This window comes from Periplaneta americana, chromosome 11 (genome assembly GCF_040183065.1).
Source record: "Periplaneta americana isolate PAMFEO1 chromosome 11, P.americana_PAMFEO1_priV1, whole genome shotgun sequence".
NCBI lineage: Eukaryota > Metazoa > Arthropoda > Insecta > Blattodea > Blattidae > Periplaneta > Periplaneta americana.
In genome coordinates, this window is record NC_091127.1 from 158,648,489 (window position 1) to 158,676,342 (window position 27,854).

General features: G+C 33.3%; 1 protein-coding gene across 1 annotated transcript in view; it reads right to left on the bottom strand.

Moving 5' to 3' along the window:
• PsGEF (Protostome-specific GEF) overlaps nucleotides 1-27,854 on the bottom strand; it is a 509,082-nt gene that overhangs the window by 50,910 nt on the left and 430,318 nt on the right. Inside the window, exons 20-21 of the mRNA XM_069840300.1 lie at nucleotides 26,390-26,576; nucleotides 19,557-19,671 (exon numbers count right to left, since the gene is read on the bottom strand). Coding sequence (XP_069696401.1) covers nucleotides 19,557-19,671; nucleotides 26,390-26,576 — 302 coding nt within the window. The remainder of the gene's footprint in view (nucleotides 1-19,556; nucleotides 19,672-26,389; nucleotides 26,577-27,854) is intronic.

Sequence of the window (27,854 nt, forward strand, 5' to 3'; positions counted from 1 at the left end):
TCTTTAGAGATCTGCACACTTAAAATTTTTATGTAGCTGCTCATAAAAATGTGCACTGAAATTTTGATAATATTTTTTAATCAATTCTTGTAGTGCCGATCCAGAAAAATTTGCATGGATCACTGCTTTGCATGAAAGTTATTAAATATTATACTTACAAATGAGTAGCACTAGTGATATTTTCTTTTATTTCTCATTAGCTGCATGATATTACATTCAAATTCATGGTTTGGTTATATATGCAGATACTTCAGCGGAAATATTTTCGAAAATATAAATGGATCTTCATCAAAATGTTAGCACTATTACAAAGGTTTCTCCTGACGTGAATTCAATGTAATCAGCATTTTGCATTACTTTAAATAATTTTGTGTCCATTGTGCATATTATTTCAGATCGTGGATGGATTGTAATTTGTGCTTTTCTGAACAGGCATTATGAGTATCTTATCAAGAACAGTAATGTTAAAAATATAAGCAATCATGAACGCCATATTAGAGTTCACTTAAAGAAACACAACATGAAAACTGTACGAGTGTAACTTGTATATTAAGCTCTCTGTCTTTGTGGTTGTACAAAAATGCAAGTGTTACAATATGGAGCTCATGATTTTGGATTGTACATTGTGGGGCAGTCAACTTTTTTGTTATTGGTCTCACTTTACAACAATTCAGATAATATTAAATGTATCTTATACTTTATAAAATAGTGTTATAAAGTTCACTAATTTTGGGTAAAACAAATACATTTTAAAGAGGTGAAATTCATATTGCCAAATAAATTTTATGAATCTACCACACTTTTAAAATTGTAATACACTTTTAAAAATATCATAATAATCACTAGGACGTCAAAACTTCTTTAATATACAATAATAAATAACATTCTGTCTCCAACATTTAGAGTAATAATGGAAAATTATTTTATAATTTAAACTTAGTTGAAAGTGTTGGTGTTCACAGCATTTTTCTGGAGAAATATGGTGTGTTGTGTTATTTACAGTGTATTGTTGTTAATACAAGAGCAGACTTTGGCCTCTATGAAAAAGGAAAGTTATGAAATATATTTATTACATTTAATTCTTTCTTTTAAATTAGGTAAAAATTGCAAAACCATTATGTAGATGTAAAACCATTAAGTTTCATAAAGATTGTGAATTATTTCCACAGTTTAAGTTTGCTGAAATTCAGCATCTTTAGTTACTTATTCTGGGTAATGTTATGTGTCAACAATTGATCAAATTCACATGGAAGCCAATATTTTTTCATAACACATACAGCACACTTAAGGGTATAATTGTACGTGAATGACCAACAAATATTATCAGAAAATGCAGGCTTTAAACTTCTAAAATTTTATAAGAAAGTGAACTCACAATTGGATAAAAATTACAAGCTATCACAACAAGACTTACTAGAACTTAAATATCTGATAAAAGTATAAAAAGGTTACAAATAGTATTTTTCAAACCAGTTTTATGAAAGTATGAAAAAAAAGAACAATTCTGCAGTTACGTCATTTGGTAACCATAACATTGTTATGGTCCCTCTGACATCTTTAATATTTTGTTTGCATGTAATAAACACTTATTTCTGAAAAGTAGACTACTCTCAGACATGTAGAGTTATTTATTTTAATACAATTAATTTTTTATTTGTCCTGTATAAAACATTAAAATTTACATAGTGTTTCGCGACCTAATTTTTCTATTTTCAAAGAAATGGGCATTATTTTAGTCTACCTTTTGCATAAATGCATGTTAAATCACTGTACAAAATTTCAGAATTCTGTCTCTAATGGTTGTGGAGTTATGAAATAATGTGTGTGAAAATTTTCAAATTTTGGAAAATTTAATTTAAAGTAAAAAGTGAATTCTAAAGAATATTATTAGTAATCTTTTCCTACTTTTATCACATATTTAAGTTCTAATAAGTCTTGTTGTGGTACCTTGTAATTTTTGTCCAATTGTGAGTTCATTTCCTTATAAAATTTTAGAAATTTAGAGCCTGCATTTTCTGATAATATTTGTGGTCGTTCACGTACATATACTCTTAACTAGCTGGCCTTCTGTAAGTGTGACAGAACATTCCTGTGATCAAATATCAAGCATTAAGTTTCAGCATTGGCTTAATTTGAAAATCTCCTCTTTAAATTACTCTTAGTTTCAGTCACTGTCTTAATATAAATTAATGATCTAAATTGAAGGACATTACATTAACTCTAGTAATATACATGTTTTTTTTTTTTTTAATGAATCGTGTTGCTCACCACAAACTTCTACGCTTATGTTTGTGGATTAATCTATTAGGAATTGTAAGGTAAGTGGAATTTACAATGTTACAGCTCATACACAGTTTATGTTACTATTATGTGTACAATCGTGCATTTAATGGACAAGAAATTGGTACCAGATTTATTATATATTACAAAATACATCACAAGAAAGGCGTGAAATATTAAAACTAAATTCAAGTATACATTTTGTTTTTAATAGTTTCTTGAAGAAAATAATGACTACAGAACTGATAGCACTATTTTGTCTCTTCTCTAATTTATTCGTGGTAGGCCTAACAATGTTACTATAATATCTAAATAATGAAATATGGGTTAGTAGGTAAACGCGATAGACAATATCAACTAAAATGAAGGCATTTTAATTACTTTTCATGTATCACAGCCCATAATATATCATTGTGTAAAATTAAATTAAGTAATACATAATTACTATAATCTCATTTAGCACTTGAAACATCGAGATGAAAAATTTATTTATTAAAACCAGAAATAATTTATCAAATTTTGCAATATAAAATCCATTATTCTTAAAATGTATTTTCAATTAAATGCAGTTTAAAGGAAGTAAAATATTTTATTATCTTAAATAAATTTATTTCTAATTAAGTAGAATTTAAATGAGAACAAAACTTCATTTGTGACTTTTTTTAAATAAATTACTTTGCAGTTACAACTACATTGTGAGACTAAGCTCACCGGCCCTGGCTGGAGGAGAACATAACAGGGGAAGCTAGGAGTGGGGATGTAGTGGAACTGATAAGAGGTGTGACAGCCTGAAGTTCTGACCATTCAGCTACCGCGTGGGTTGATACAGATATAGTGATTAGTTAATGTTTTCACGATACTTATAATGTGGACGTTATCAGTTCGGAAGCTGGTGAATAGGGGCATGGTTTAAGTAGCTTTGGAGTGAGTAGCAATTGATGTATTTTTTTTGTATTCTTCACAGGGCCGGTGAGGTAGGTCACGTATAATAAACACAGTTTAATGGAGATAAAATTGAAAATATGGCACATGTTTCCATGTCGTAATGAGTTTAATAAATAAATATAGAATATTATCCACAATTCAGTTTTAAATTAAATGTGCATATATATAAGCACCTCGTAACCTAGAAAGCCTTATCGACTTATACTTTTTCTTGCATGCTTTAGATCATGCAAACATGAAAATGCTTTCAAATAGTGATGATACGACGACAATCTGGATACATCGCTACTAATCTGCATTTAGTGAAAACTTCATGACATAGAATGTTGTCGATAATATCAACAATAAATTGTAATACATTCGGTATCTTTCTAGTACTGTATGTTCTTGAAAATTAATATTATATTCACATCAGATCAAAACATTTATCATATAAGTTGGGCTAATCATCTTTGGTTTTTCTCTACAAAGTTGCATTTGTCCAAATTTATTAACTGACTCATTTGCGTAAGAGATATCTTTGTAATACATTCGATATCTTTCTAGTAAGGTCCCTGAGCCAAATAACGCCATGTATACCTTTAATGCCACCCTATTAAAATTTGTTAACGACACAAGTTTTCGGTAGTGCACTACTGTAGCTTGCATTTGCTTGGAATCTAATGATGAAATGAGTTACTAGCTGTCCGCTGATATTTACGAGTGACATTATATCCCATCATTTTCCTGTTGTGTGTTGATAGTGAATGGCTGTTCTTATATCAAGGTAAGAGGCAATATTTTATTTTGTGTGTTGAGCAAATAATAACTATATTAAACTATCATATATTCCAACTAAATCATTAACAGAAAAAAAAAAATTAATATAAAAATTATAAATTGAAAATGATAAGTAATTTATTTGATCCATCAACAAGTATAATAAATTTATCATTAAATTTTCGTGATTGTTAAACTTTCTTCTATGTATAGAAAGTATTTGTTATTTATAAAATTTGAAAATGTTAGAATAACAGGCATGTCATGTTATCAAGTACTCAGTAGTGCTTTAACGCCACGTGGTGTTAAAGGTCTACAGACAAAATTTTAGGTTATGTTAGTGCTAAGGCTGACAGTACAGCATCAGTGTGAAAACATCAGGAAAATCACTAAGCTTTCAACTTACAAATGTTCTGAATGTGCAGTGATGATATTGGTTCAATTGCTTATCGAACTCCTAATTTTTCTTTATTTTACATAACTTAATTTTTTTGTTTTACTTATTGCAAAACATTCATATTAAACTAAGGTAAATGCTTTTGTGTTTAATAACTTTCTACTGTGTCACATTGTCTCTTTTTTTTTAAGTAAGGAGTAACTGGAAAACATATTTTCCTAATCCATCTGGTGTTTCAGTTTCAGATCAAGAATCTTTCATTAGTATTGAGTGATTTTGTATCTTTTATTAACAGAAACTCAAATTTAGTCGCTTAGTTCAATTTATGTTGCTTAGGAAAAATAATTCATTTACAATTATAAGTGTATAGGTTACTAGAAAATAGGTGGCGTTAATTGGACAACCTGTTCCTAATAACGCCAGTTTACAAAGTTTTCCTATTTGAGTTCTAATTCTTGTTCGGTATATAATATATCCATTTTCATTGTGATGTTTTGTAAAGATAAGATTACAGTTTCTCTTTCATAATTCTCGTGTTTGTACATAACTTATTTCCAGAGCAAAAGTGACTGAAGTATTAAGGTGGCGTTATTTGGTACGTGTACCTTATTGTAATTTCTTTAAAATTAATATCTATATTCACATCAGTTCAAACCATTATCACATAAGTTGGGCTAACCATCTTTGGTTTTTCTCTACAAAGTTGCATTTGTGCCAAACAGGGAACGGATTTATATGGACTAAAAATATATGAAATATGTAAATATATATGTAGTTATTTTTACCAAAATATGGAATTAAATATGGATTTTTACCAAAATATGGAATTAAATATGGACTTAAAATTATAAAAAAATGTCTATGTACGTTAAATATTGGTACATTTTAATCAAACTAAACAAAAAATATAATGGACGTACCTTATCTTCCAGTGTAGTTTCAACAAAACACAATTTTTATTGTCTGTTACCATAACAATAGGTTACAAACATTTCTTTCAAGTGCTGAAAAGTGAATCTTCTTCTATTGTCTCTGAGGATAGATTTATACTGACTAAAAGAGCGTTCGACGTCACAAGAAGTAACTGGTACATAATTCAATTTCACAATGTCTGCTGGGGATAAGTCCAAGTTAATCTTCACTGTTGATTCACCACTCATCACAGCAACAACCTTTTGTAGTTCTTCATATCCAGGGTTTTTTGAAAGTACAGTGTCCACCTTAGCTCTTACTGCATCTGCAACTTTACCTCTACCACGATTCAGTTGTTCCACAGTACTATTTATAATTTCAAAACTTTCAGATAGTGAAAGGTGCCTATTTTGGAGACTTTTGAGCGTTTTTATGATGCATGAAAATGTATGCTGAATGTGAGCTAAGTCATTCTTCACACTTATGTCACAGGTAACTGTTTTCGCAGTATCAATTGAGACTGCATCTTCAGAGTCCAATGCAAGGAGAACATTGTTAATAGAGTCTATATGTTCGGCATAATATTCAACTGCTTCTAGCCATGTACCCCATCTAGTTAAAATTGGCTTTGGTGGCAATGGAATTTCAGGGTACATTTCTTTCAACACGTTAACTCTACTGGGAGCTTTGAGAAATACTTTTTTCACTGATGAAATCAACAAATCTACTTTAGGGAAATTGTCTCTGACCACTTCTGCCACACGATGAAATGCATGCGCCACACAAGTAAAATGAGTCAATTTAGGATATACAACAGATAATGCTTGTCCAGCTTTGACCATATAAGGGGCAGCATCGCTAATAAAGAATAACACATTATCGTACATAATACCCTTTGGCCACAGGATACCCATAGCTTCGTTGAACAGTTCAACTATAGTTTTGTTATTGCACTTTTCTAGAACATCACAATGTAAAAGAATTCGTTCAGAATATTGTTCACTTAACAAACCGATAACTACATTACCAACAAGTCTACCTTCTTTGTCGGGAGTCTCATCAATGGAAACCCAAATTGAACTATCTTTAATTTCATCTCTTATCTTCTGTATTGTCTCATCGTAGATGGATGGAGCATACGTCTTCCTAAGTGTTGACTCATCCGGGATTGTATGTTGAGTATATTTTTCAAGGAATTCCCTGAAGACCTTATTCTTTAGTTTGTAGAGAGGAATATCAGCAGAGATGAGAGAACGGCACAGGTCGATGTTAAACTCAGATCTTACATTCGATGTTGTTGGTTGTGTTAAAAACAATTGTCTCTGCTTGGAATTTAGTTGTTTGTTGGCCTGATGTTTACTAGTTGTAATGTGTTGTTGCACCAGGAACTTTTGTGTAGATGATACTGCACACTGACACAAATTACAAAATAATATTTTATTGTCAGTTGATAAACCATCTTCTTTAAATTCTGAAATGTAACTTGTTAGTTTTGATTTTAAATTGACTGAATGACGTACTTTTGGCATATTTACCGTCTTTATAGTATGATTTACAAAACTGAACCTATGTGTACTCTGACTGGCATTTAACTGTTGAGCTGCACAACTGAAGTCTGTTAAAAATTTTAAATTAAATTAATACAGTTTTGTAACTTACTTTCCCATTGTTGATAGGACTGCTAATTTTCAAATAACTCTGATGTTAAAGGGATTACTGAACATGTGTTTAAATCTCTATTGTTGAAATGTATTTTTAAAAGTTAATGGAATTTTGTTTTGTTTTATTGTTAAACCTAATATAATATGGACTGTTTTATATGAAATATGGAAAATATATGGAAATTAACGAAAATATGTACTAAACTCTAAAATATGGAAAAATATGGAAAATAAAAGTAGGATTTTTCAACCCTACACATTGTGAAACATAAAGATAATGCAAAATATAAATTATATTAGCTTTATAAGTAAATATGTATTTACATATAAATCCTTTCCCTGGTGCCAAATATATTAACTGATTCATTTGCGTAAGAGACATCTTTGTGATACATTCTATATCTTCCTAGTATTGTAATTCCTTTTAAATTAATATCTATATTCACATCAGATTAGACCATTTTATCATATAAGTTGGGCTGACCATCTTTGGTTTTTCTCTACAATGTTGCATTTGCGTCTAATTTGTCAACTGACTCATTTATGTAAAAGATATCTTTTGTGACACAAGAGAAAACTTACAGATTTCAGGTTAATTAAAATTTTAAAATTTCAAGAAATAATAATGAGAGAAGTGACGCATAAAATTATTTTTAAAATATTGTAGGTAATATTTTTAGAATGTTGTTATTATACAACATCTTAAAATGAGGTTTAATCTCATTTTATTTACAGTGCGGAGAATAAATATGGAAAGTACATTTTAAATGTTGTATTGAATATTTCACTCTATTGCTGATATCGTATATCAAAATATTGTGATCTCATTCCATCTTAGCTTTTAATTTACGTCGGTATTGAAGATTTGTGATTAAATGTTTTATGAAAAAGAGCAAAACATTATACTTGCGATTCAAATAGTCACAATGAGAGAAATAATTATGTATTACTTGTATTATTCCTGTCAACAACACTAAGTTCATATCATTACATAGTTAATATTTCAAACTAATCATTTGCTGAACAGTAACAAACAGTAAACAGAATGTCAAGCATACCACAATATTTCTTCTTGCAAATACAGGGTTTATAAAATTAGTTGTAAAATTGACGAATAATGTTGGCAACTTTACATTGCTTTCCTAGAAACTGTTATGTAATAAAATAACACCACATATTTTAAAAAATCCTGAACTGCATGATTTGTCACATTAACATTGGAAGAACAAACAGCAACTCTTTTACTTGGGAAGCACACAGTGAATTAAAATCCTAAAGAAGTTGAATGGAAAGAGAAATTTATTTACAGCTACAAAGGAAGAAAATTCATTGGTCGATTACATGTTGGCATTATTCTATACCAAATGAATATGGAAGCAAATTCATGGAATTTAATTTCAGGCTTCTCATGTTTCGACATTTTATAAAATTTTCATCGCAAAAATATTCCACTATAATTAAAAATATGTCCATAGTAATATCTCAAATTATTCATAAAATTAAATAAAATATGCTTTCGAACATTGTCATTTGATTTTAAGGTGTAAATTATTTGTTGAAGAATTCAGAGGAAAGTCTTTTCTTATTAATTTTCGTACTCTCTGTGCTAATATAGACAGGACTTAAATTTAGGTCAACGGATGAGATTAATTTTTTTTTATCCTCTGCAGACTTTCAATAAAAATCCTCCAACAATATTTTCTTCATATTCTTCCGAAAGTTTCTGAAACAGACTGGTAACAAATATATTGCATCATTTTTGCTTTTAATCTTGATTTCCTGTACTTTTAATTTTCGACATTGTTTATAGTCTGTTGTCCAACTTGTAATAAATAACAGTAGAGGTTTATATTGAACAAGGACAACATTAATAATCTGTCCATATTAACTTTTTCTGAAATAAATTGTCAAAGAAGAGGAAGGTGGTTTTATTTTTTTAAGTGTTCACTATGTGTAAGTTTCTAAATAAGAACATCTTAATATATTACTTCTAATCCTGAAGGTTATAAAATGTTGAAAGGAATCTATTTCATAAGAAAATGTTACAAAATGTATTTAATGATACTTTTTAAATCGATGTTATTACTTTGTGATATCAAATTTTATGTTACGACAATGTGTGTGTGTACCAGTCTGTCTAGTTACTTTACCAAATAAACTTTTTAACATAAAGGAAAGAAGGTTGATTCTTGTATACATAAAATACGGGGTACATTTGAGATAAAATTGACTATCTTTAGTAATCAGAGGAAATTAGTTGGCTTCTGATATTGGAACATATTATTGTAACAATTATAATGTGGAGAGAATTGACAAAATAGAGATGTTAATATGAAATTAGAATTGCATTGCTTGTACATGGCACTTAAATTCTCATAAAACATTATGAACATTAAGGCTCGATATTGCAAAGGAACTTTACCGGCAGGATGTTGAAATTGGTGTTGAATAAGTTGATTTCTTTACTGCAATTGATTCAGAAGATTGAAACCGAAGCTATGTTGCTTTATTTTTATGAGATTCATTACATTTTATTCTATACTTATAATATGCAATTAATGTGGTATTTTTATTGCAAAAGTTATTTTATTAATAATTTACAAAATGTTATTTCTTTTCATTTAACGCAAATTAATTCTAAAACTTTTTTACATTCATTCCTTCGTGCAAATATTGTACTTTAAAACTTAGAAACAAACCTTTTCTATAGTTGATTGCTTATCACAATTTATTATATAAAAGTTCATTTTCTGCAGAAGGTCGTAAATTTAATCTTATGTTAAAATATGCATACTAATAAAATTATTTATTATTTTATTTAATCCAAACATCTTTTAAAAAAAATTATTTAATTCTTCATAAGCAGTAAAATGGATCATCATTTTATGCTTTTATTTAATCCTTTCATATTACGATTTTATTTCTCACTAGCCGTACCCGTGCGCTCCGCTGCACCCGTTAGAAATAAATATAAAGTAATTACATAATTAAAATAGGACATTTGATCCGGAGAACATTCGTGATTGATAGAAGGATAAATCGTTTATTATGTTACTTAATTTAAATTGTATTAAAAAAATTAAAATGCGATCATTTTGATCCAGAGACCACTCATTTGGTCATAAAAATTATTTTAGGAAATACAGGAAACGAATGCCTATCAAGTTTTTTGTGCATAAGAAGCTATTTTAATCTTATCTGTCCTCGATTCAGTCAGAAGTTACTGTAATAACATTTTAGCATTATGTCCATCCAGAGAAATTACACTTTTCAATGGTGAATTAATAATTAATTAATCAAATCGGTTAATTTAGCTTCCGATATTACTTCATACAAACACAGAAATATTTTCTGTAGGCTACCATATGTTTCATAGCTTTCGATCGTTGTTGTCCAAGGCCCCTTATAGACGAAGTCATTTGTTTTTTATTTCATTACACCGCCTTACATGGCGTTGTTATTGTAATTTTGAAACCCATTTATCTCATGAAATATCAGTCCTATCAAAATTTTTTAAGGACTAAAACTTATCGCAAATTATGTTTAAAGAAAGTTCTGTATGCAACATTTTTCATTAAAATCAATAATAAGCGAGATATTTCGATTTATTTAATTCAGGCCCCCTTATAACCCCCCTTTTAAATAAAATATTTTGAATGCCATATAGCCTAAATTCTAAGTTACAACGAACTTAATTTATATTCCAATTTTCATATAAATCGGTTCAGCCATTATCGCGTGAAAAGGTAACAAACATCCAGACAGGCAGACTGACAGACATACAAACAAAAATTTCAAAAAAGCGATTTTCGGTTTCAGGGCGGTTAATTATATATGTTAGTACCAATTTTTTTTTGGAAAATCGAAAATTACCATAAAAATGTCGGCTACAGATTTATTATTATTATAGATTTAATAGTCGATCCCAGGTGGTGACAGGATTTTTCTCGTTGCCAAACTTTCAGAACGGCCCCGAGGTTCACTCAGCCTCCTATAAAATTGAGTACCGGGTCTTTCCCGGGGGTAAAAGGCGGTCAGAGCGTGGTGCCGACCACACCACCTCATTCTAGTGCCGAGGTCATGGAAAGCATGGGGCTCTACCTCCATGCTCCCCAAATGCCTTCATGGCATGTTACGGAGATACCTTTACCTTTTTTATAGATTTAATAGTAGAAGTATAAATTTCTTCATGAAATTGTTGCTGTTGTACTTGAAATGCTATGAAATTATTACAATATGAATGTGATGTAATAAATGTTATATAATGCGTCCAATTTAAAAGATGACCACATATTGAAATTGTTGCTGTTGTACTTGAAATGCAATAAAATTATCACAATATCAATGTGATGTAATAAATTTCGTTATATAATGTGTCCAATTTAAAAGATGACCATATATTGAAAAGTAGTCTATATAACATGACTATAGTTTATTTATAGTAGTGATATAATAACTATATTCCTATACTATATGTATAAGCTATAATTAGTAACCAAGCAACAGTCAATTGTTGTGGACAAATGCACTGAAACAGAGGGATTTGCTGTAGCTATCTAAGGCGGATCTTTTAAATTGAACACTCTGTATATTAGAATAAGGGAGAATAGCAGTTACGATATCACAGATAATAGCAAATAAGTTTAGAAACTAATGCTTTAAATCCTTGCATAATTCGAAGTCACAATTTTAACTACATATTTTTGTAGTTAATGACCATTTTGGGATATTACAACATTTGCTTATGAGGTTACACAATCAATTAATGATTATAAAACATTGCAAAAGTTCCATCTTGATATAATATAGTTAAATACGCAATTTAATTTCATTTATATTCACTATTCTTTGTGAAGTCCATACCTCCTTATCAGAAGAGACATTATGTTTTAGATTAGGCCGTAAGTTATGACACGGAATTGAATTGATGTAGCAAAAATATTTGTAAAATATTTCATATTTTATGGTGATACTTTCAACTCTCTCCACATAAAATTGGTGATGGCGATGCAATCAATACCAGGGGTGAGCAAATTGGTGACAGACACAATAAAGCTCCATGAATCATAGGAAATGACTCGGAGAATCAACTACTGCAGCAGATGCTTTGTTTTATTATATATTAATTTGCTTTTAAAATGGCTTGACAGACAAAGCATATATTTTTAATGTTTATGTAAAATTATATTGTCCTTCTCTGAATCATTATCACATGAGAAATATATATAAATGTTAATAAAATATTTTCTGGCTAATTTCTTAGAACCAAATTTTAAAATGTGTCACTAGACAGCCATTCCAGTTGTAACCGATGTTACATTTTTACAATTTTCAAACTCTATGTATTGAAAATGAAATGACTTTTGTCAACTTTTATTATCAGAATTAATTTAGAAGATGTTTCATTTTACAGAAAAAAAGCTGTTGAAAAAAATATATATTATTGCAGGAAGTAAAGAAAAGGTTCCGTCACAGATGTTACAAGATTAGTGAACTCAGGTCTCTGCCTCAAAAAAAAAAAAAAAAAAAAAAAAAAAAAAAAAAAAAAAAAAAAAAAAAAGAGAGAGAGAGAGAGAGAGAGAGAGATTTTTTCTCATAGTATCCATATGAAAGCTATTCAAATCTCATTGTATCCAATTAGTTGACAAAGACATAATCGGTAAATATTTTATTGTTATTTCTTCCCATGTCATGGATGTTACATTTCGTCACGGATGTTACAAATGAGCTAATGTCCTTCATTTTTTCTAGTTTCAAAACAACTATGACATTTCTAAATCAAAATATTAACTTGAACTGTAAGATTAAATTTTTATTAACCCAAGCTACCGAAAATAAATGGCAGAAAGAATATAGTATGGACTAAAAATTTCCTTGATACTGGAGCTTTCTGAAATTAACAACAAATACCTTACTATAATAATACCGGACAGCTGTATACTAGTAGCATTGACGTGAGTGCGAATTATCGCGGACCTGACATCTAGCGGAGGGGGATGGAATTATGTCCACATATATATACAAATATTAACATAGCGGGATTCAGACTATGTTTAAAACGTGAGTTACTAATGTGGAATAATATATGAAAACTTAAGAAATGTTGAATAGTATTTAATGTAAAATTATTACCTTATATCAGAGCTGCATATTATGAGAATATTGCATACTTCATATTACTTTCTGTAATTATTAATTGTTACATATTTTTTCTTTGCTTTAGTGAGGCAAAATCAGTTCTGACATTAGGAATGAATTTACAATAATGCTTTATATACCCATTGCTGACAACTGCAAAAATAAAAATGGTAGTATTCAGATGCTTGCAATAATTAATTATTAGTAAAGGCATGTAGACAACAATAAAACTTAATTTGCTAAAACCTAAAAATTTGCAATATATTTTAACTTCTATTCATTTATTAGGCCTAAATAAAAAAACTAATTTTTACTGTTTTATCAACACAGAGACAAAGGCATTAGGCCTAATAACGAATTTTGTTGACTCACGTTTTATGAACTGTCGGAAATCGAAAGTACGATTTGGAGCAATTTGTAATGCTGCAATTGTCACAATGATAAACAGCACACATACACCCTGACATTTTAACACAGCACTAATTAATAAAACTATTAACTAGCCCAGCAACAATATACATTGCAGTTGATTACAGCTTGTTTCCCCGAGTATCTCCACACCGGCAGGTAGGTAGCAGCACCAGCGTCGTTCGCACGCAAAACTGCTAACTGTCCGGTATTATTATAGTAAGGTATTTGTTAACAATGCAGGCTATCAAAATATTTCTTCAATAATAGCTCCTTCAAAAACAAAATTAACAGCTGATCTCTCTATCAGTACGTGCTGAAAACTTTATAGAAATAAAACAGTACCTATTACCTAGCCAATACCACTTGATTCAATTTCCATGAAGCTTATAATATACAGAGGTGTGAAAATTATTAGAATAATCTTAATTTTAAAGGTTTTTTAATAGTTCCTTCACAAATATTAATTGAATTGATGAATATTGGTATATATTACTATACTGATGTAGGATATATTTACTACTAACAATGCCGGAAAGCATTGTTGTACATTGGTATTTTTCTTATTTTACAATTGTTATGGGAATTGAGAAATTATTATATTATGTTGGCGGAATTGGAAACATGAAAAATTACATGCACAAAACAGATGTATACGTTCATTTGAACCTTCACAACAATGTAAACCCAAAGAACAATTTGTTTAAAGCATTTCTTAATTAATTTTGGATGTTTCCAATTCCGCCAACATAATATAATAATTTCTGAATTCCCATAACAATGGTAAAATAAGAAAAATACCAATGTGCAACAATGCTTTCCGGCATTGTTAGTAGTAAATATATCCTACATCAGTATAGTAATATTATATACCAATATTCATAAATTCAGTGAATATTTGTGAAGGAACTATTAAAAACGTTTAAAATTAAGATTATTCTAATAATTTTCACACCTCTGTATTTTCCTTTTGAAAATGAAACATTAGAGTGTTTAAATTTAGAACCTTATCTATGTCCTACATTAATAATAAAAATATATTTCTTAAAAATACTTTTTTCATTGAAATTTCCAGTTTGCCCGGAATGGCTGTAGAGGCACGAAGTAATGGAAGAATGAATATATGATTGCATAAATACACACCTCTACCCATCAGGTAATAGGAATATCTATGATCCTAACTTGAGCAAAACATAATTTTATCTTAAGAGCAGCTTAAATTATCTACCGGATTTCAGACTTCAGTAAAGCGAGTATAGGCCTAATCATTGGAGTAACTCTACTCCCAGTCGTGAATAGCATCTTGTTCCTTCATATATCTCACTGAAGTTTTTCTTATTTCTGGTAAGAAGGAGTCAGGAATTTATGGCGAAGTTCCCTGCTAGCAACCAGCAAGTACAGACTGACAGTAGACACAGAGTCTGAGAAGTTTCAGCAGACATATTCTTCTGACACGAAAAACGTCCAGGAAACAAGTTCAAATGACAGTAACAATTCCAGTATTTTCTGCACACATACAGCCAAATTCTTTTTCACATGTCTGCTTTTGATCCCCTGACTGGAGCAAATTCCTAATGACTACCTTCATGTCATTGATATTACTGGACATTCACTTTATTGCGCTCTATCTTACATCCAGTGATTCTATAGTTTTTCCAAAATTCAAAATAAGAGAGCGAATTGAAAAGTTTTTGACCCTTTTTTTGCTCAGCTACAATAATAAACATACAGGAAACTAAACATATAGGCAGTGTTCTAAATACCTTTGACTATTTTTTGACACAGTCACCACAGCAAAAAGCGCCAAGGAATTCTCATGGGCAATGTGGTTCTCGCCCATGACATTCTAGGTCTCATGTGACAAATAGGGCCGTCACCCAACTGCAGTCATTTGGTTGGGAAATCATGGAGCATCCACCGTATAGTTCATACCTCGCTCCCAGTGATTATAAAGTGTTCTGTCCATTGAAGAAGTTCCTGGCAGGCCAGAGATCCATTTCCGACGACGACGCGAGACCGGCGGTGGTTCCGCGCTCGATCTAAGTGGGTCATCTGCAAACTAGTGGTGCGATGAGACAAATGTCTGAACCACGGTGGCGACTACGTACTTAGACCACTGCCTGTATTTTGATATCCCTCTATGCTTATTATTATGGCCGAAAAACCAAGGGCAAGGACATTTCGATTCGCCCTCATAATGTTAGAAGAACACAATTTCAACAGCTGTAAATTATATAGGTAAAATATTGGAGGTGAACTACCTCTATGAAGGAATGTGAAAACTTGTACTCCGTTGAGATAAATGTGTGAATGTAAAGAGGAAATATGCTAAGAAATAGCTGCCAGTTATGTACTATTCTGATAATAATGAAAATTTGAACATTTTGTCATTTAAGGGGAGTGATGGGAGAAATTTCTATTTTCTACATTTTTCAAGCTACGTTTTTTACTTTTTGTACACATACTAGTACTTCATAGTACATTCCTTAAACGCATTCGAAAATTCCTTTCGCTATCACTCAAGAAAATACTAGTGGAAACACTAGTAATGCCCCACTTCGATTATTGTGATTTTCTACTGACTGACCTCAATGTCAATCAGTCGCAAAAATTACAACGTGTTCATAATTCCTGTGTTCGCTTCGTCTGCGATGTCCGTCGCGCTGACCACATTACCCCATCCTTCCAAACTCTAAACTGGCTACGGCTTAACGAACGTAGAAATTTTCATTCTCTTGTTCTCCTTTTCCAAGTCCTTCACACCTCTACACCTACCTACCTTGCCTCCCGTTTCAGTTACCTGTCACCATATCATAATCTCTTCACACGCACGCAAAATAGCCGCATACTAGCCATACCAACACATAAGACATCATCGTATTCATCATCATACAAAATCTCACTCTCGCGCTTGTGGAATACCCTACCCAGTGACATTAGAGACTGTCGGAATTTAGTAGCGTTGAAAAGCAATCTTATTAAGCATTTTCTTACTGCGTAGAGTAGGTTTAATTTTTACTTAATCAATAAGAGAAATGCTTCTCTCTTCTTAACTTTTACAATAAACTCTCTAGCTTTTATTAATCAGTTAATCTTTTAGTATTTTGATTTTTATTGTATTTGTAAATTTAATATTAATTGTAATTATAAGTGTAATTGTATTCTTAATATTGTAAATGTAATCCCCTGATAGAGGGGAAGAGAAGGCCTGATAGCCTTATCTCTACCAGGTAAAATAAATAAATAAATAAAATAAATAAATAATCTCGACGTGACAGATAATGATATGGTGAAGTTTCATTTGTTGTGACTGAATTAATTTCTCAGTTATTAAAAAAACTGGTTTCAAAAATTGTCATATTTCAAAACGAAATATGTCGCTCACTTTTTTAGTAAAATGTCTGAATTTTTTTTAAAGACCAATGGCACATTTTTAAAAAAACATCACGCATTAGTTTTCCTACATATTTTCTATAAAAGGGGGAAAAATTATACCCACTGCATACCTGAAAATAACAATTTTCCATTGCCACTATAAATATTTAATTTTTTATTTCAAAAAGTATTCCTTTAATCATAAGACCCATGATATATTTTCTTAATCACAGTACATAGAACATGCAGTAACAATTTCACGTTGCTAGCATCAAAATTGTAAAAACCTGTACACTTCGAACCTGACGAAATGTGTTGAAAAAAGTGTGAGAAAACAGCTTGTAAAATTTGCGTGGAATTGAAGTTCAAGGGTGCAGCCATTTGTATATTGCGTAAGTGTTATGCTTTCGACTTCCGCAGATCATTGAAACTTGCTCAACGAATAAATAAGCGATTGCTGATTAATTTTTCAATTAGTTGACAAAGACATAATCGGTAAATATTTTATAGTTGTTTCTTTCCATGTAATGGATGTTACATTTCGTCACGGATGTCACAAATGAGTTAATGTCCTTCATTTTTTCTAGTTTCATAACAACTGTGACATTTCTAAATCAAAATATTAATTTGAACTGTAACATTAAAATTGTTATTAACCCAAGCTACTACCGAAAACAAATGCAGGGGCGATTTCTCAGGGCATGCTATGCTTGCTGCGCAAGCCCAATATTTTCGTAGAATGTGTATTTCTCAAAATGGGATTACGTACATTAAAATTTCTTTTGATTTGTATAATAATGTCTAGGCATAATACCATCCGCAGGTTGCACACCGCAAGATCGCAACGCTTGCTCGTTTCTCGGAGCTACAGGAAAGACGTAGAAACAGCGAGAATATGATGCGCGCGCAAGTGCCTTCCTCCTTAGTCCGTCCTAGGCGCTCATGCTTCTGTTATATGCTGTATGAAGCTCTGGTCCGAGAGCTACACCAACGACTATTTAACGTTACACAGATAGCAGCAGTGTTGCCAATTCAGCAGTTTTCCCGCTAGATCTAGCGTTTTTCGGCATTAGTTTAGCGGGTAAAATTTATGAAACTTGTATTGCTGACCTAGGGATTTAGCGGGTATTTTTAGCACTCACAGCGGCAAAATAATATAATTTGACATTGACAATATAGCAATTTAGCGGTTTCTGTAAGGCTTCATAGCAGATGTTTAAGAATCGAGTTGGCAACTCTGACTGGCAGCAGTTTTTACCAGTGAATGTGCTGTGATTTGCGATTGTAATGTAATTGTATGAGCGGAATGCATGTGTTAGCTGCTGCATGTATTATTAATTCTTAAACGTTAATTTGAAGTGTTGCAATGAGTTCGGAATTGTGTGTTATTGAAACTTTATTATCAAATCCATTTTCCCGGAGGACTATTCAAGAGAAGACAGACATTATAGAGAACGGCAGACCATGTCCAGGGCTTCCAGATTTAAAAAGACAGCATAAGGGGAAAAATAGAGAATATGTGCGCTCGTTCAGTACATCTCAATACAACAATACGCATTGGTTGGCAGGGTCGAAAAAAACTGAATAAACTATTTTGTTGGCCGTGTTTGTTATTTTCTACAGATAACGGTGTATGGTGTGAAAGTGGCTTTGACAATTTAAATACTTTAACATTGTCTATTACAAGACACGAAAAGTCTGCAAACCAGATGAATTATATCCTCCCATCTTCCCCCATCAATAAAAGAGCAAGCCTAACTTTCGTGACTAGCATTCGCCCCTGAATAAATGGTAGAAAGAATATAGTACAGAGTAATAATTTCCTTGATCCTGGAGCTCCTAAATTAATAATGCTTACTCATTTACTGGCTTTTAAGGAACCCGGAGGTTCATTGCCGCCCTCACATAAGCCCACCATTGGTTCCTATCCTGAGCAAGATTAATTCAGTGTCTACCATCATATCCCACCTCCCTCAAATACATTTTAATATTATCTTCCCATCTACGTCTCGGCCTCCCCAAAGGTCTTTTTCCCTCCGGCCTCCCAACTAACATTCTATATGCATTTCTGGATTCGCCCATACGTGCTACATGTCCTGGCAATCTCAAACGTCTGAATTTAATGTTCCTAATTATGTCAGGTGAAGAATACAATGCGTGAAGCTCTGCGTTGTGTAACTTTCTCCATTCTCCTGTAACTTCATCCCTCTTAGCCCCAAATATTTTTCTAAGAACCTTATTCTCAAACACGAAATTAATAATGCAAGCTCTAAAAATATTTCTTCAATAATAGCGAAAGGGGAAAATGCGATTTTTGATTGAAAATGATAAAAATTTCACCCGTCTCCCTCTTAATTAATTTAAATCCGTTAGAAACTTACTTCCCGGTTGCGCCACGCAATATTACGGTTCGTTACTGTACGTGAGACATAGCACAGATTTATTCTATGACCGGATGATAAATATACAACTTATTTTAAATTTACGTGAACGTGTCTAAAATCTACTTGCAACTCTCAATGGAGTCATGGAGCTGCAGGCTGCAGTTTGCTCACCCCTGTTGCACTGAGCAGCTAGTGTGACGAAGACCTCTTAGGACTCGAGTAGGGCGTGATAGTGCGCGGGGGTGACGGACTGGGGCATGGGGGTGTGGGGGCTGGCTCCTCCAGCAGTGGACGCACCTGGCGACGCAGCGAGAACGAGTCCAAAGTCGCGACGGACAGCGTCGTGGGCGGGTCAGGGGAGTCCAACGGACTGCTGGCCGGGGTCCCGCCTCTCGTTGTGTTCAGGTAGATACTGCAACAGTTCAAAGATGCAACACAGTCAATTGAAGTTCTGAATTTATTTGATTTTATTTTACAACAGGGTCGGTTCTCAATACTCACAAGATAAGAGTGGATGGTGAGAAGTAGAAAAGTCTAAACTGTGTGGTAATCTTATGTGCTTTCAAGGCAGGGTTTAAGCCGCAGTTGCATAAAGTTACATTCCCTTTCTCTCTTATACCCAATTTTGCACACCTCTACTCCCTCCTACTTATCTGTCCGATTCCACAGTCTTTTTCGGTATCATAACTTAAATACTCGGTCACAATATGCTAACACGCTAGAAATACCACTGCACACATCATCTCTTTATTCTTCATCTTTCACTGTTGCTACTTCTCGTCACTGGAATTCTCTGCCGCCTGAAGTCAAGGGCTGCCGAACTTTAATTTCCTTTAAATGTAAATTAGAAAAAATATCGTATGATGAGTTGCCAGACCTAAAGCGTTGCAAATATTTAATGGAATGTGTTCCACTGTATTTATTTTTTTTGTTTCTTATTTTTATTATCTAAATCGTGTTTATTTATCACTTAACGCCAATATGTATCCCACTGTGTTGTTTTTTATTATCAATCTATTTTTTGTGTACATTTTATTCAATTGTCGATTTCTGGTTTGATTATGTAAATCCTACTTAATTGTAATCTAATACTAATATGTATACTAATGTGTTTATTTTTATTTTTACTGTGTACATCTTTTTTTATTGAATTATCGGCTTCTGTTTTTATGTGATCGTATTTGATTCTAACAACATTAATATGTATTCCACTATGTTTATTTTTATTTTATGAGGTAAATTTTATGTAACTACCTCTTTTGATCTCATTATGTACCTAAACTGTATCAGTATGTAATTACTTAATTCCGATCCAGTTTTATGTTCAACTGTGTAAGCAAGTTTTAATCCTGGTTGAGTGTAAGAGAAGGCCTTACGGCCTTAACTCTGCCAGGTTAAATAAAACCATTATTATTATTATTATTATTATTATTATTATTATTATTATTATTTCTCGCATTTTGCTGCTTGACTTCTAAAAATGCAACAAACTTTGAACGCAAATGTGCAAAAATGCGAGAACCACATTGGACTTCAGAAACGAAAATGGTAATGGAGAAAATGAAATCACAGATGTGTTTGAACTAATCTGAATTTAAATAAAATGCTAATGGCATGGGCAATGTTCAAAAAGGTATTGAGCAATAGATGTTCAGGAATTGATTTCAAAGAGTTGGTGCAATTCATGTAAGTTAAGTGAACAATTTCCTCTAATTGATTTATATTTCCGTCGCATATTGTAAATATTGGGCGAGGTTTTAGTTGCATGAATCTTGTAAAAACTGGAATAAAATTAGAAACAGTCTTTCAGTAAAAATAGTTAGCACTCTGCTAATAATAAATCTTGATGGACCTAATGTTTACAGTGCCCATAAAATAACGTACTTTAATGTGATGTAAATTCAGCAGTAATTAATTCTAAACGTACTTACGTCTAATGATTTACTTACATAAGTATATATAGAGTGTGATAAGCAGGCTTAGAGACTTTAGACCCGATAGACGAAAACAGTGCGGTTTCAAGTTGGAAAGCAGGACGATAGTGGGAGGGGGCAGTGATGGTAGCGACTTGCCTGTCGTCCCACGTGCTTTATTCATCAGATACTCATAAGGCAGGTACTGTTCTGGTAATAAAAACAGTCCCGTACGCCTAGTTCACGTTGTCAGAAGAGAGGACAGGAGATAGTAATCTAGTTTTGATGTGTGCATGTGGTTATCTACCTGAGTAGTCGAAGAATATAATTAACAGTAAGTATGCCAAAAGTGAAATACTCTAAGAAGCATTTATTTGTGCAGGAGTTCAGAAGTGATTATTTTGAAGTTAATGGGGACCATGTTACATTAAATTGTGTCATGTCAGACTAAGGGGAGATAAAAACTATACATTGGGACCCATTGTAACTCCCAAAAACACATTTCACATATAAACATTTTGTCTCTTAACACAGAAGAAATTCCACCTGTGACAGACTAACGTATAAATAAAGAATCCGAGTTCTTCCTAGTTCTATGTGAAATGATGGTGGCTGTAAACATATCATTTAATAAAGTAAATAACCCTAATTTCAAAGCTTTCATGGAAAATTATACCAAGAGAATAGTCCCTACTAACTCGACGTTTCGGCAGACTTACTTACTTGAGAAAGTGATAAGATAGAACATTAAGTAACATTAGACAACAAACAGCAAATAATAAAATCTGGGTGTCGATAGATGAAGCCACTCATAGTCGGAACCCTCGTGACTGACAGTTCAGGAAAAAAAAAATTCTGCTAACTAGTGAGGTTATAGAAAACGTCAATTATTCGTCTGCTGAAGCTCTAAGATTAATTGAGGAGATAACAAAAGTAATTCATCAAGCATCCGCTACACCAGCTAGTAATCGTGTTAAACAGAAATTAAGCTCAGTTTTGTGTAAAAACAGTGGATATGCCATATTCTGTGACATAAAAGACATGCTAGCAGGGAAGAAGTCTACGGACACTGCTGGGGTAGCAAAGACAGATTTCAATGATTTAGTGTTTTATCGTTTTGCACCCATTACATCATGTGATGTAGAACGGAGCTTCTCCAAATACAAATTTTGTCTTGCCGACAACCGAAGAAAATTTAGTTTTGAGACCTTGAGAATGTGTGTTGTATTACATTGTAATAGTTCAAATAGAATTCCAGAAGATAAAGCTGGAAAATAAACAAGTTGAACAGAACATAGATATTGTAAATATATTGTATAGACTATTTTGTGGGGATATCATGGATTGTACATTATAAGTTGTGTATATTGTGTATGATTCTTATGTATGTTGTGTAAGTATTGCCTTCCTCCTATGTTGGTACCTTGATGGACGGTAAATATTTCCAAATCGCTACTGCATTGCGTCTGGACTGCAAAATTTGCCATGTACACCAATGTATTATGCGGAGAGACTGTGGATTCCTTTGGACATCATGCCTTAAGCTGTGCCAGAAGTAAAGGTCGCATTCCTAGGCATTCTGCTATTAATAACATCATTAGTAGATCTTTGACCTCCTGTGATATTCCAACTCTTCTTGAACCATCTGGTATTAGCCGGTCGGATGGTAAACGACCTGACGGCTTGACATTAATTCCTTGGTCCAAAGGTAAATCACTCATCTGGGATTTTACATGTGTAGATACATTAGCCCTTTCCCATTTAAAATCTTCTGTCACTTGTGCCGGATCTGCTGCTGAATCCGCTTATCATGCTAAACGACGCAAATATGAACATTTAACATCAAATTACATCTTCGTCGCTTTTGCAGTTGAGACCTTTGGTCCGTGGTGTAGAGACGCTAAAGATCTACTCACCCAAATTGGTACACGCCTACTGTCCCGTACCGGCGATCCTAGATGTATCAATTTCCTTCGTCAACGCATTGGAATAGCGGTTCAGCGAGGGAATGCTCCCTCCATCCTGGGATCATTTCCTAACTCTGTTTCGTTAGAAGAGGTCTTTCTCATTTAATGTGTAGCGAAATTAGTATTGCACATATGCTTATGGAAGAAGCATAAAAGAAATGCATATTAATTTATTTTGAAAATTTCGCATTACAGGTTTGTATTTTAATCTACGTATAGATTTTTTTTTTGGTCCTACAGAATTTTCTCCTCTTACAATTATTTTATTTTAATGTTTGATAAATTAGTTGTCTTTCTTTGGAACGTCACTGTACAGCACCAGCAGGCTGGACTGGACTTGGTTTCACGTACACATGTCTCTCCTTCTGCCGACTCCCATCCACTCAAACACAGTGACAAAGCTGCCTATAGTATGGACTTAGTAAACTTGTTCTATCGGGTCCAAAATCTCGATGTCTGGTGATAAGATTGATTGAAAGTAACAGAACTTCAAGAAAAAAATTACACAATGTTTTGTTTCTGGATACTTTATTAATTTTATCTTTCCGCACAATTATTTATAACATTGCACAAGTATTTCACAATTTACACAAATATACCTTTTCATTTGTGCATTTTTTCGAAAACTATTTATTTTCTAGCCTAACCCTGTTTCAAGGGGCCTCCAATTGCGCAAAAAATTCACCAGCGAGGGTTACCGTATTTTCTTCTTGGTTATTTAGAATCTGTGCAATATACCAAAATATCCTCCTCTATACAGGGTGAGCCGTAAGTAATGTCACTAATTTCTGGGGTATGTTCTTTGAGATATTTCAAACAAAAAGTTTAATACAATGCAAATCTAGTCTTTCCGGTGAAGCTCCCTGTAAAGCAGATTTGAATAATTTCAACGGAAAAATTGTTCCAGGGCCGGGTATCGATCCCGGGACCTCTGGTTGAACGTACCAGCGCTCTACCACTGAGCTACCCGGGAACTCCACCCGACACCGTCTCAACTTTTCCCTTTATATCCACACAACTCGCGTGGGCTGACGAAGCGCCAGAGATCCACAACGAGTGCACACAATCTCTGTGTGACTTGGAATTGTGGTTTTCTGTTAACGTACACAGTAACGTATATATTATGCAAATCTAGTCTTTCAGGTGAAGCTCCCTGTAAAGCAGATTTGAGCGCTGGTACGTTCAACCAGAGGTCCCGGGATCGATACCCGGCCCCGGAACAATTTTTCCCTTGAAATTATTCCGTTTAATACAGTTTTGCTCGTTTTTTATTCCTTTTCGAGATAAAAATAGTTTTATGTGAAAAATTTAGTGGCGTGTTGTGGGAAAGCTATTGATTTGATTCCATAAATTCTCAGTAAATTTAAAAGAGCAGTGTATTATGATAATAAATGATTGAAATAATTTTAGTTTTGTTCTTTAAATGTGCAGAAATTTGATCCGAACGAATCTAACTTTTCGTCCGCAAAATAATTTTATAATATTACATTTACTTACAGTTACAGCTAGCGCCAGCGTTTTTGGCGTGTGTCCTAGACATACAGTGACGAATCTACATGTCAGATTATAAGTAAATTATTTTAATCGGACAAATTTACAGTTTTCAAAATAAACAGTCCAAATCAATCTTTGCTAAACAATCTTCTGTTCCTCTTTTCGAAACGAAAATAAAGTCTGATATGAGTGTGAGCCATTTTGTCTGCGCCTGTTTTAAGTTGAACTGAATAGATCTCCATTTTCAATCTTGCGTACATCACTTTTAACACTTGAATATAATTAATTGATGAATTAGTGTACTTACTCGTGTTAAATATGTAATACTTGTGCTGCTTACAGCTGTTTCAGTGCTTCAAGCACCACGCGATCTAGTAGGCTCTGATGATGGTGCATGAAGCACTGAAACAGCTGTAAGCAGCACAAGTATTACATATTTAACACGAGTAAGTCCACTAGTTCAGCCGTGACGAAAAGGCCATGGTGCGCCGAGCCACTGTGTAAGCTGCAACGTGCATAGCACCTATGGAGGGAGGCGGACAACCGAAGGGGAAGTTAATGTTTATGACGTATAACGAAAAAAGAAATGAACAAGAAAACAGAGGACACATTATCACAACCTAAAATTAACTGTCTTCAGAATGTCTCTGCGACAAAGTTTCAAAATCAGGAATTATTTTTTTAAATTTTTATTTTAGTAGGTTATTTTACGACGCTTTATCAACATCTTTGGTTATTTAGCGTCTGAGTGAGATGAAGGTGATAATGCCGGTGAAATGAGTCCGGGGTCCAGCACCGAAAGTTACCCAGCATTTGCTCATATTGGGTTGAGGGAAAACCCCGGAAAAAACCTCAACCAGGTAACTTGCCCCGACCGGGAATCGAACCCGGGCCACCTGGTTTCGCGGCCAGACGCGCTGACCGTTACTCCACAGGTGTGGACATCAGGAATTATGTCACTTACTGCCAATCGTAGTTGATCACGAAGGTATTTGTCTGTCAGTCGTGATCTAAATTTGATTTTTACTATTTTCATTGTTGAAAATAATTTTTCACAAACGTAAGTTACAGCGGACATGGCTTCAACAGAGCAAGCGAAAGAACGAAGCTTCAAATATTTATTTTTTTCCAAAGATTTGAAAAGTTCAATATCTGTCAAGTCCTTACATCTAGCTTTCATTTAACGTCACATTGTAAATCTGTGAGTTTAAATTGAAGATCTAACCGCATTATTCGTACATCTGCTGTAAAAGAATCGACGTACAGAGATGATAATGATAATAATAATAATAATAATAATAATAATAATAATAATAATAATAATAATAATAATAATAATAACACTTAACCTTTTAATGTTTCATCAGTAACATGTAGTAACTTATAATGTCGTTTTATGTTATACAACCGTTTTCCTAGTAATATTTGTGAACAAATCATACATTTAATATTTTCATCATATTGTAAGCAAAAGAATGCATCCTCCCATCCTACTTGAAACTTTGTTTTTTTATAGAGGTACATGGTTTCGAGAGAGATATTGCGACGATACGCCACTCGCAGGTCCGAGACAAATACAAATGGAACGGAGTTTGACTCCAGTGAGTGAGAGGGTGGGGGTTGTAGGTAGGAAGCGAGAGAAAAGCACTGCGAGCCACAATGTGCTCGTGAGTCGCATTTTCGCCGCGGCTGCACTAGTTCATCAATTAATTGAATAGATCTGCTGACGTAATTGATTTTGGGCAGACGTACTTACATTTGCCGCTGTATAAGATTCTGCCACACTGCTTTGAGCTCCGCCGTGGGGGCGCGGAGGGATATGGTGCGTCTCCTGGTGCTCTTCTTGGGGTTGCGTGAGAGCGGGAGTTCGGGCCCACAGCCACCCGGTGCGGGGCTGTCCGTCCCCTCACCCCCTCCGTCTAGCAGCAGTCGAAATTCATTCGCTACAACAGGCAAATGTACTTTCTTTATCCTAGCTGGTATGTCTGGGGTCTCAGAGCTTCATACAACCAACATCAGATAGACATCCTTATCTTTACTTTATAATAATTAAGCTTCCGGATATGTACAGTAGTGGCAAAAAAAAAACCGGACCGACCCTTTTAGCTGATTTCAGAGCCTTCTTCACTCAGAGCACGATAGACTGGTAACTAAGACTTTCGTGGTTCGAATCCTGCCTGGGAAGGAAACTTTTCTTTGTTCCTTATTCAAATTTATTCCCAATGCTTTTCGATTGCAGCGATATTTTACTACTTAATTAACTTATTATTCCCAGAACATGAATTTTACCAGCAATCGAAAAGTATTGGGAATAAATTTGAATAAGGAACTAAAAAAAAAAAAGTTTCCTTCCCAGGCAGGATTCGAACCACGAAGGTCTTAGTTACAAGTCTGTCGTGCTCTGGAGTGAACAAGGTCGGTCCGGTTTTTTTGCCACTACTGTACCTATATAAAAGTGCATACTGAACTATACATAAAATCAGCAAGATGTGCACTACAAACAATTATAATAAAAATAATTACAATAGAGATTTGGATATTCACTATCGCTATCAATCTTTAATAAATTATCATTGTTCTCCACGAATTTAAACCTTTTGATCTATTTCGGCCTTCAAATAAATTTCACCTACCTGTCTGTTTCTCTGACAGCATAAATGTAAATACAATGCATTTCATATTCCCTGCAACCACACACACTTAGTAGCAAGTCCAGTGCAGGCAATATGTCATGCAGTTGTTGGCACTGGACTTACTGCGGAGAGCGGTTGCGGAGAATATGATACGTGTTGTAGGAGATATGTGTATATGTATATATATATATATTGTTACATAATATATATATATATATATATATATATATATATATATATATATATATATCATTCATTTCATTTAGTGTTCTGCCCAAGGGCAGATCTTTCACTGCAAACCCACCTTCCTCCAATATTTCCTATTTTCTGCCTTCCTCTTTGTCTCCTCGTATATTAATATCGTCTATCATCTGATATCTTCTTACTCTTCTCCCGTTTACCATTTCTTCCATTGCATCCTTCAGTAGGCAGTTTCTTCTCAGCCAGTGACTCAACCAATTCCTTTTCCTCTTCCTGATCAGTTTCAACATCATTCTTTCTTCTCCCACTCGTTCCAACACAGCTTCATTTCTTATTCTGTCTGTCCACTTCACACGCTCCATTCTTCTCCATATCCACATTTCAAAT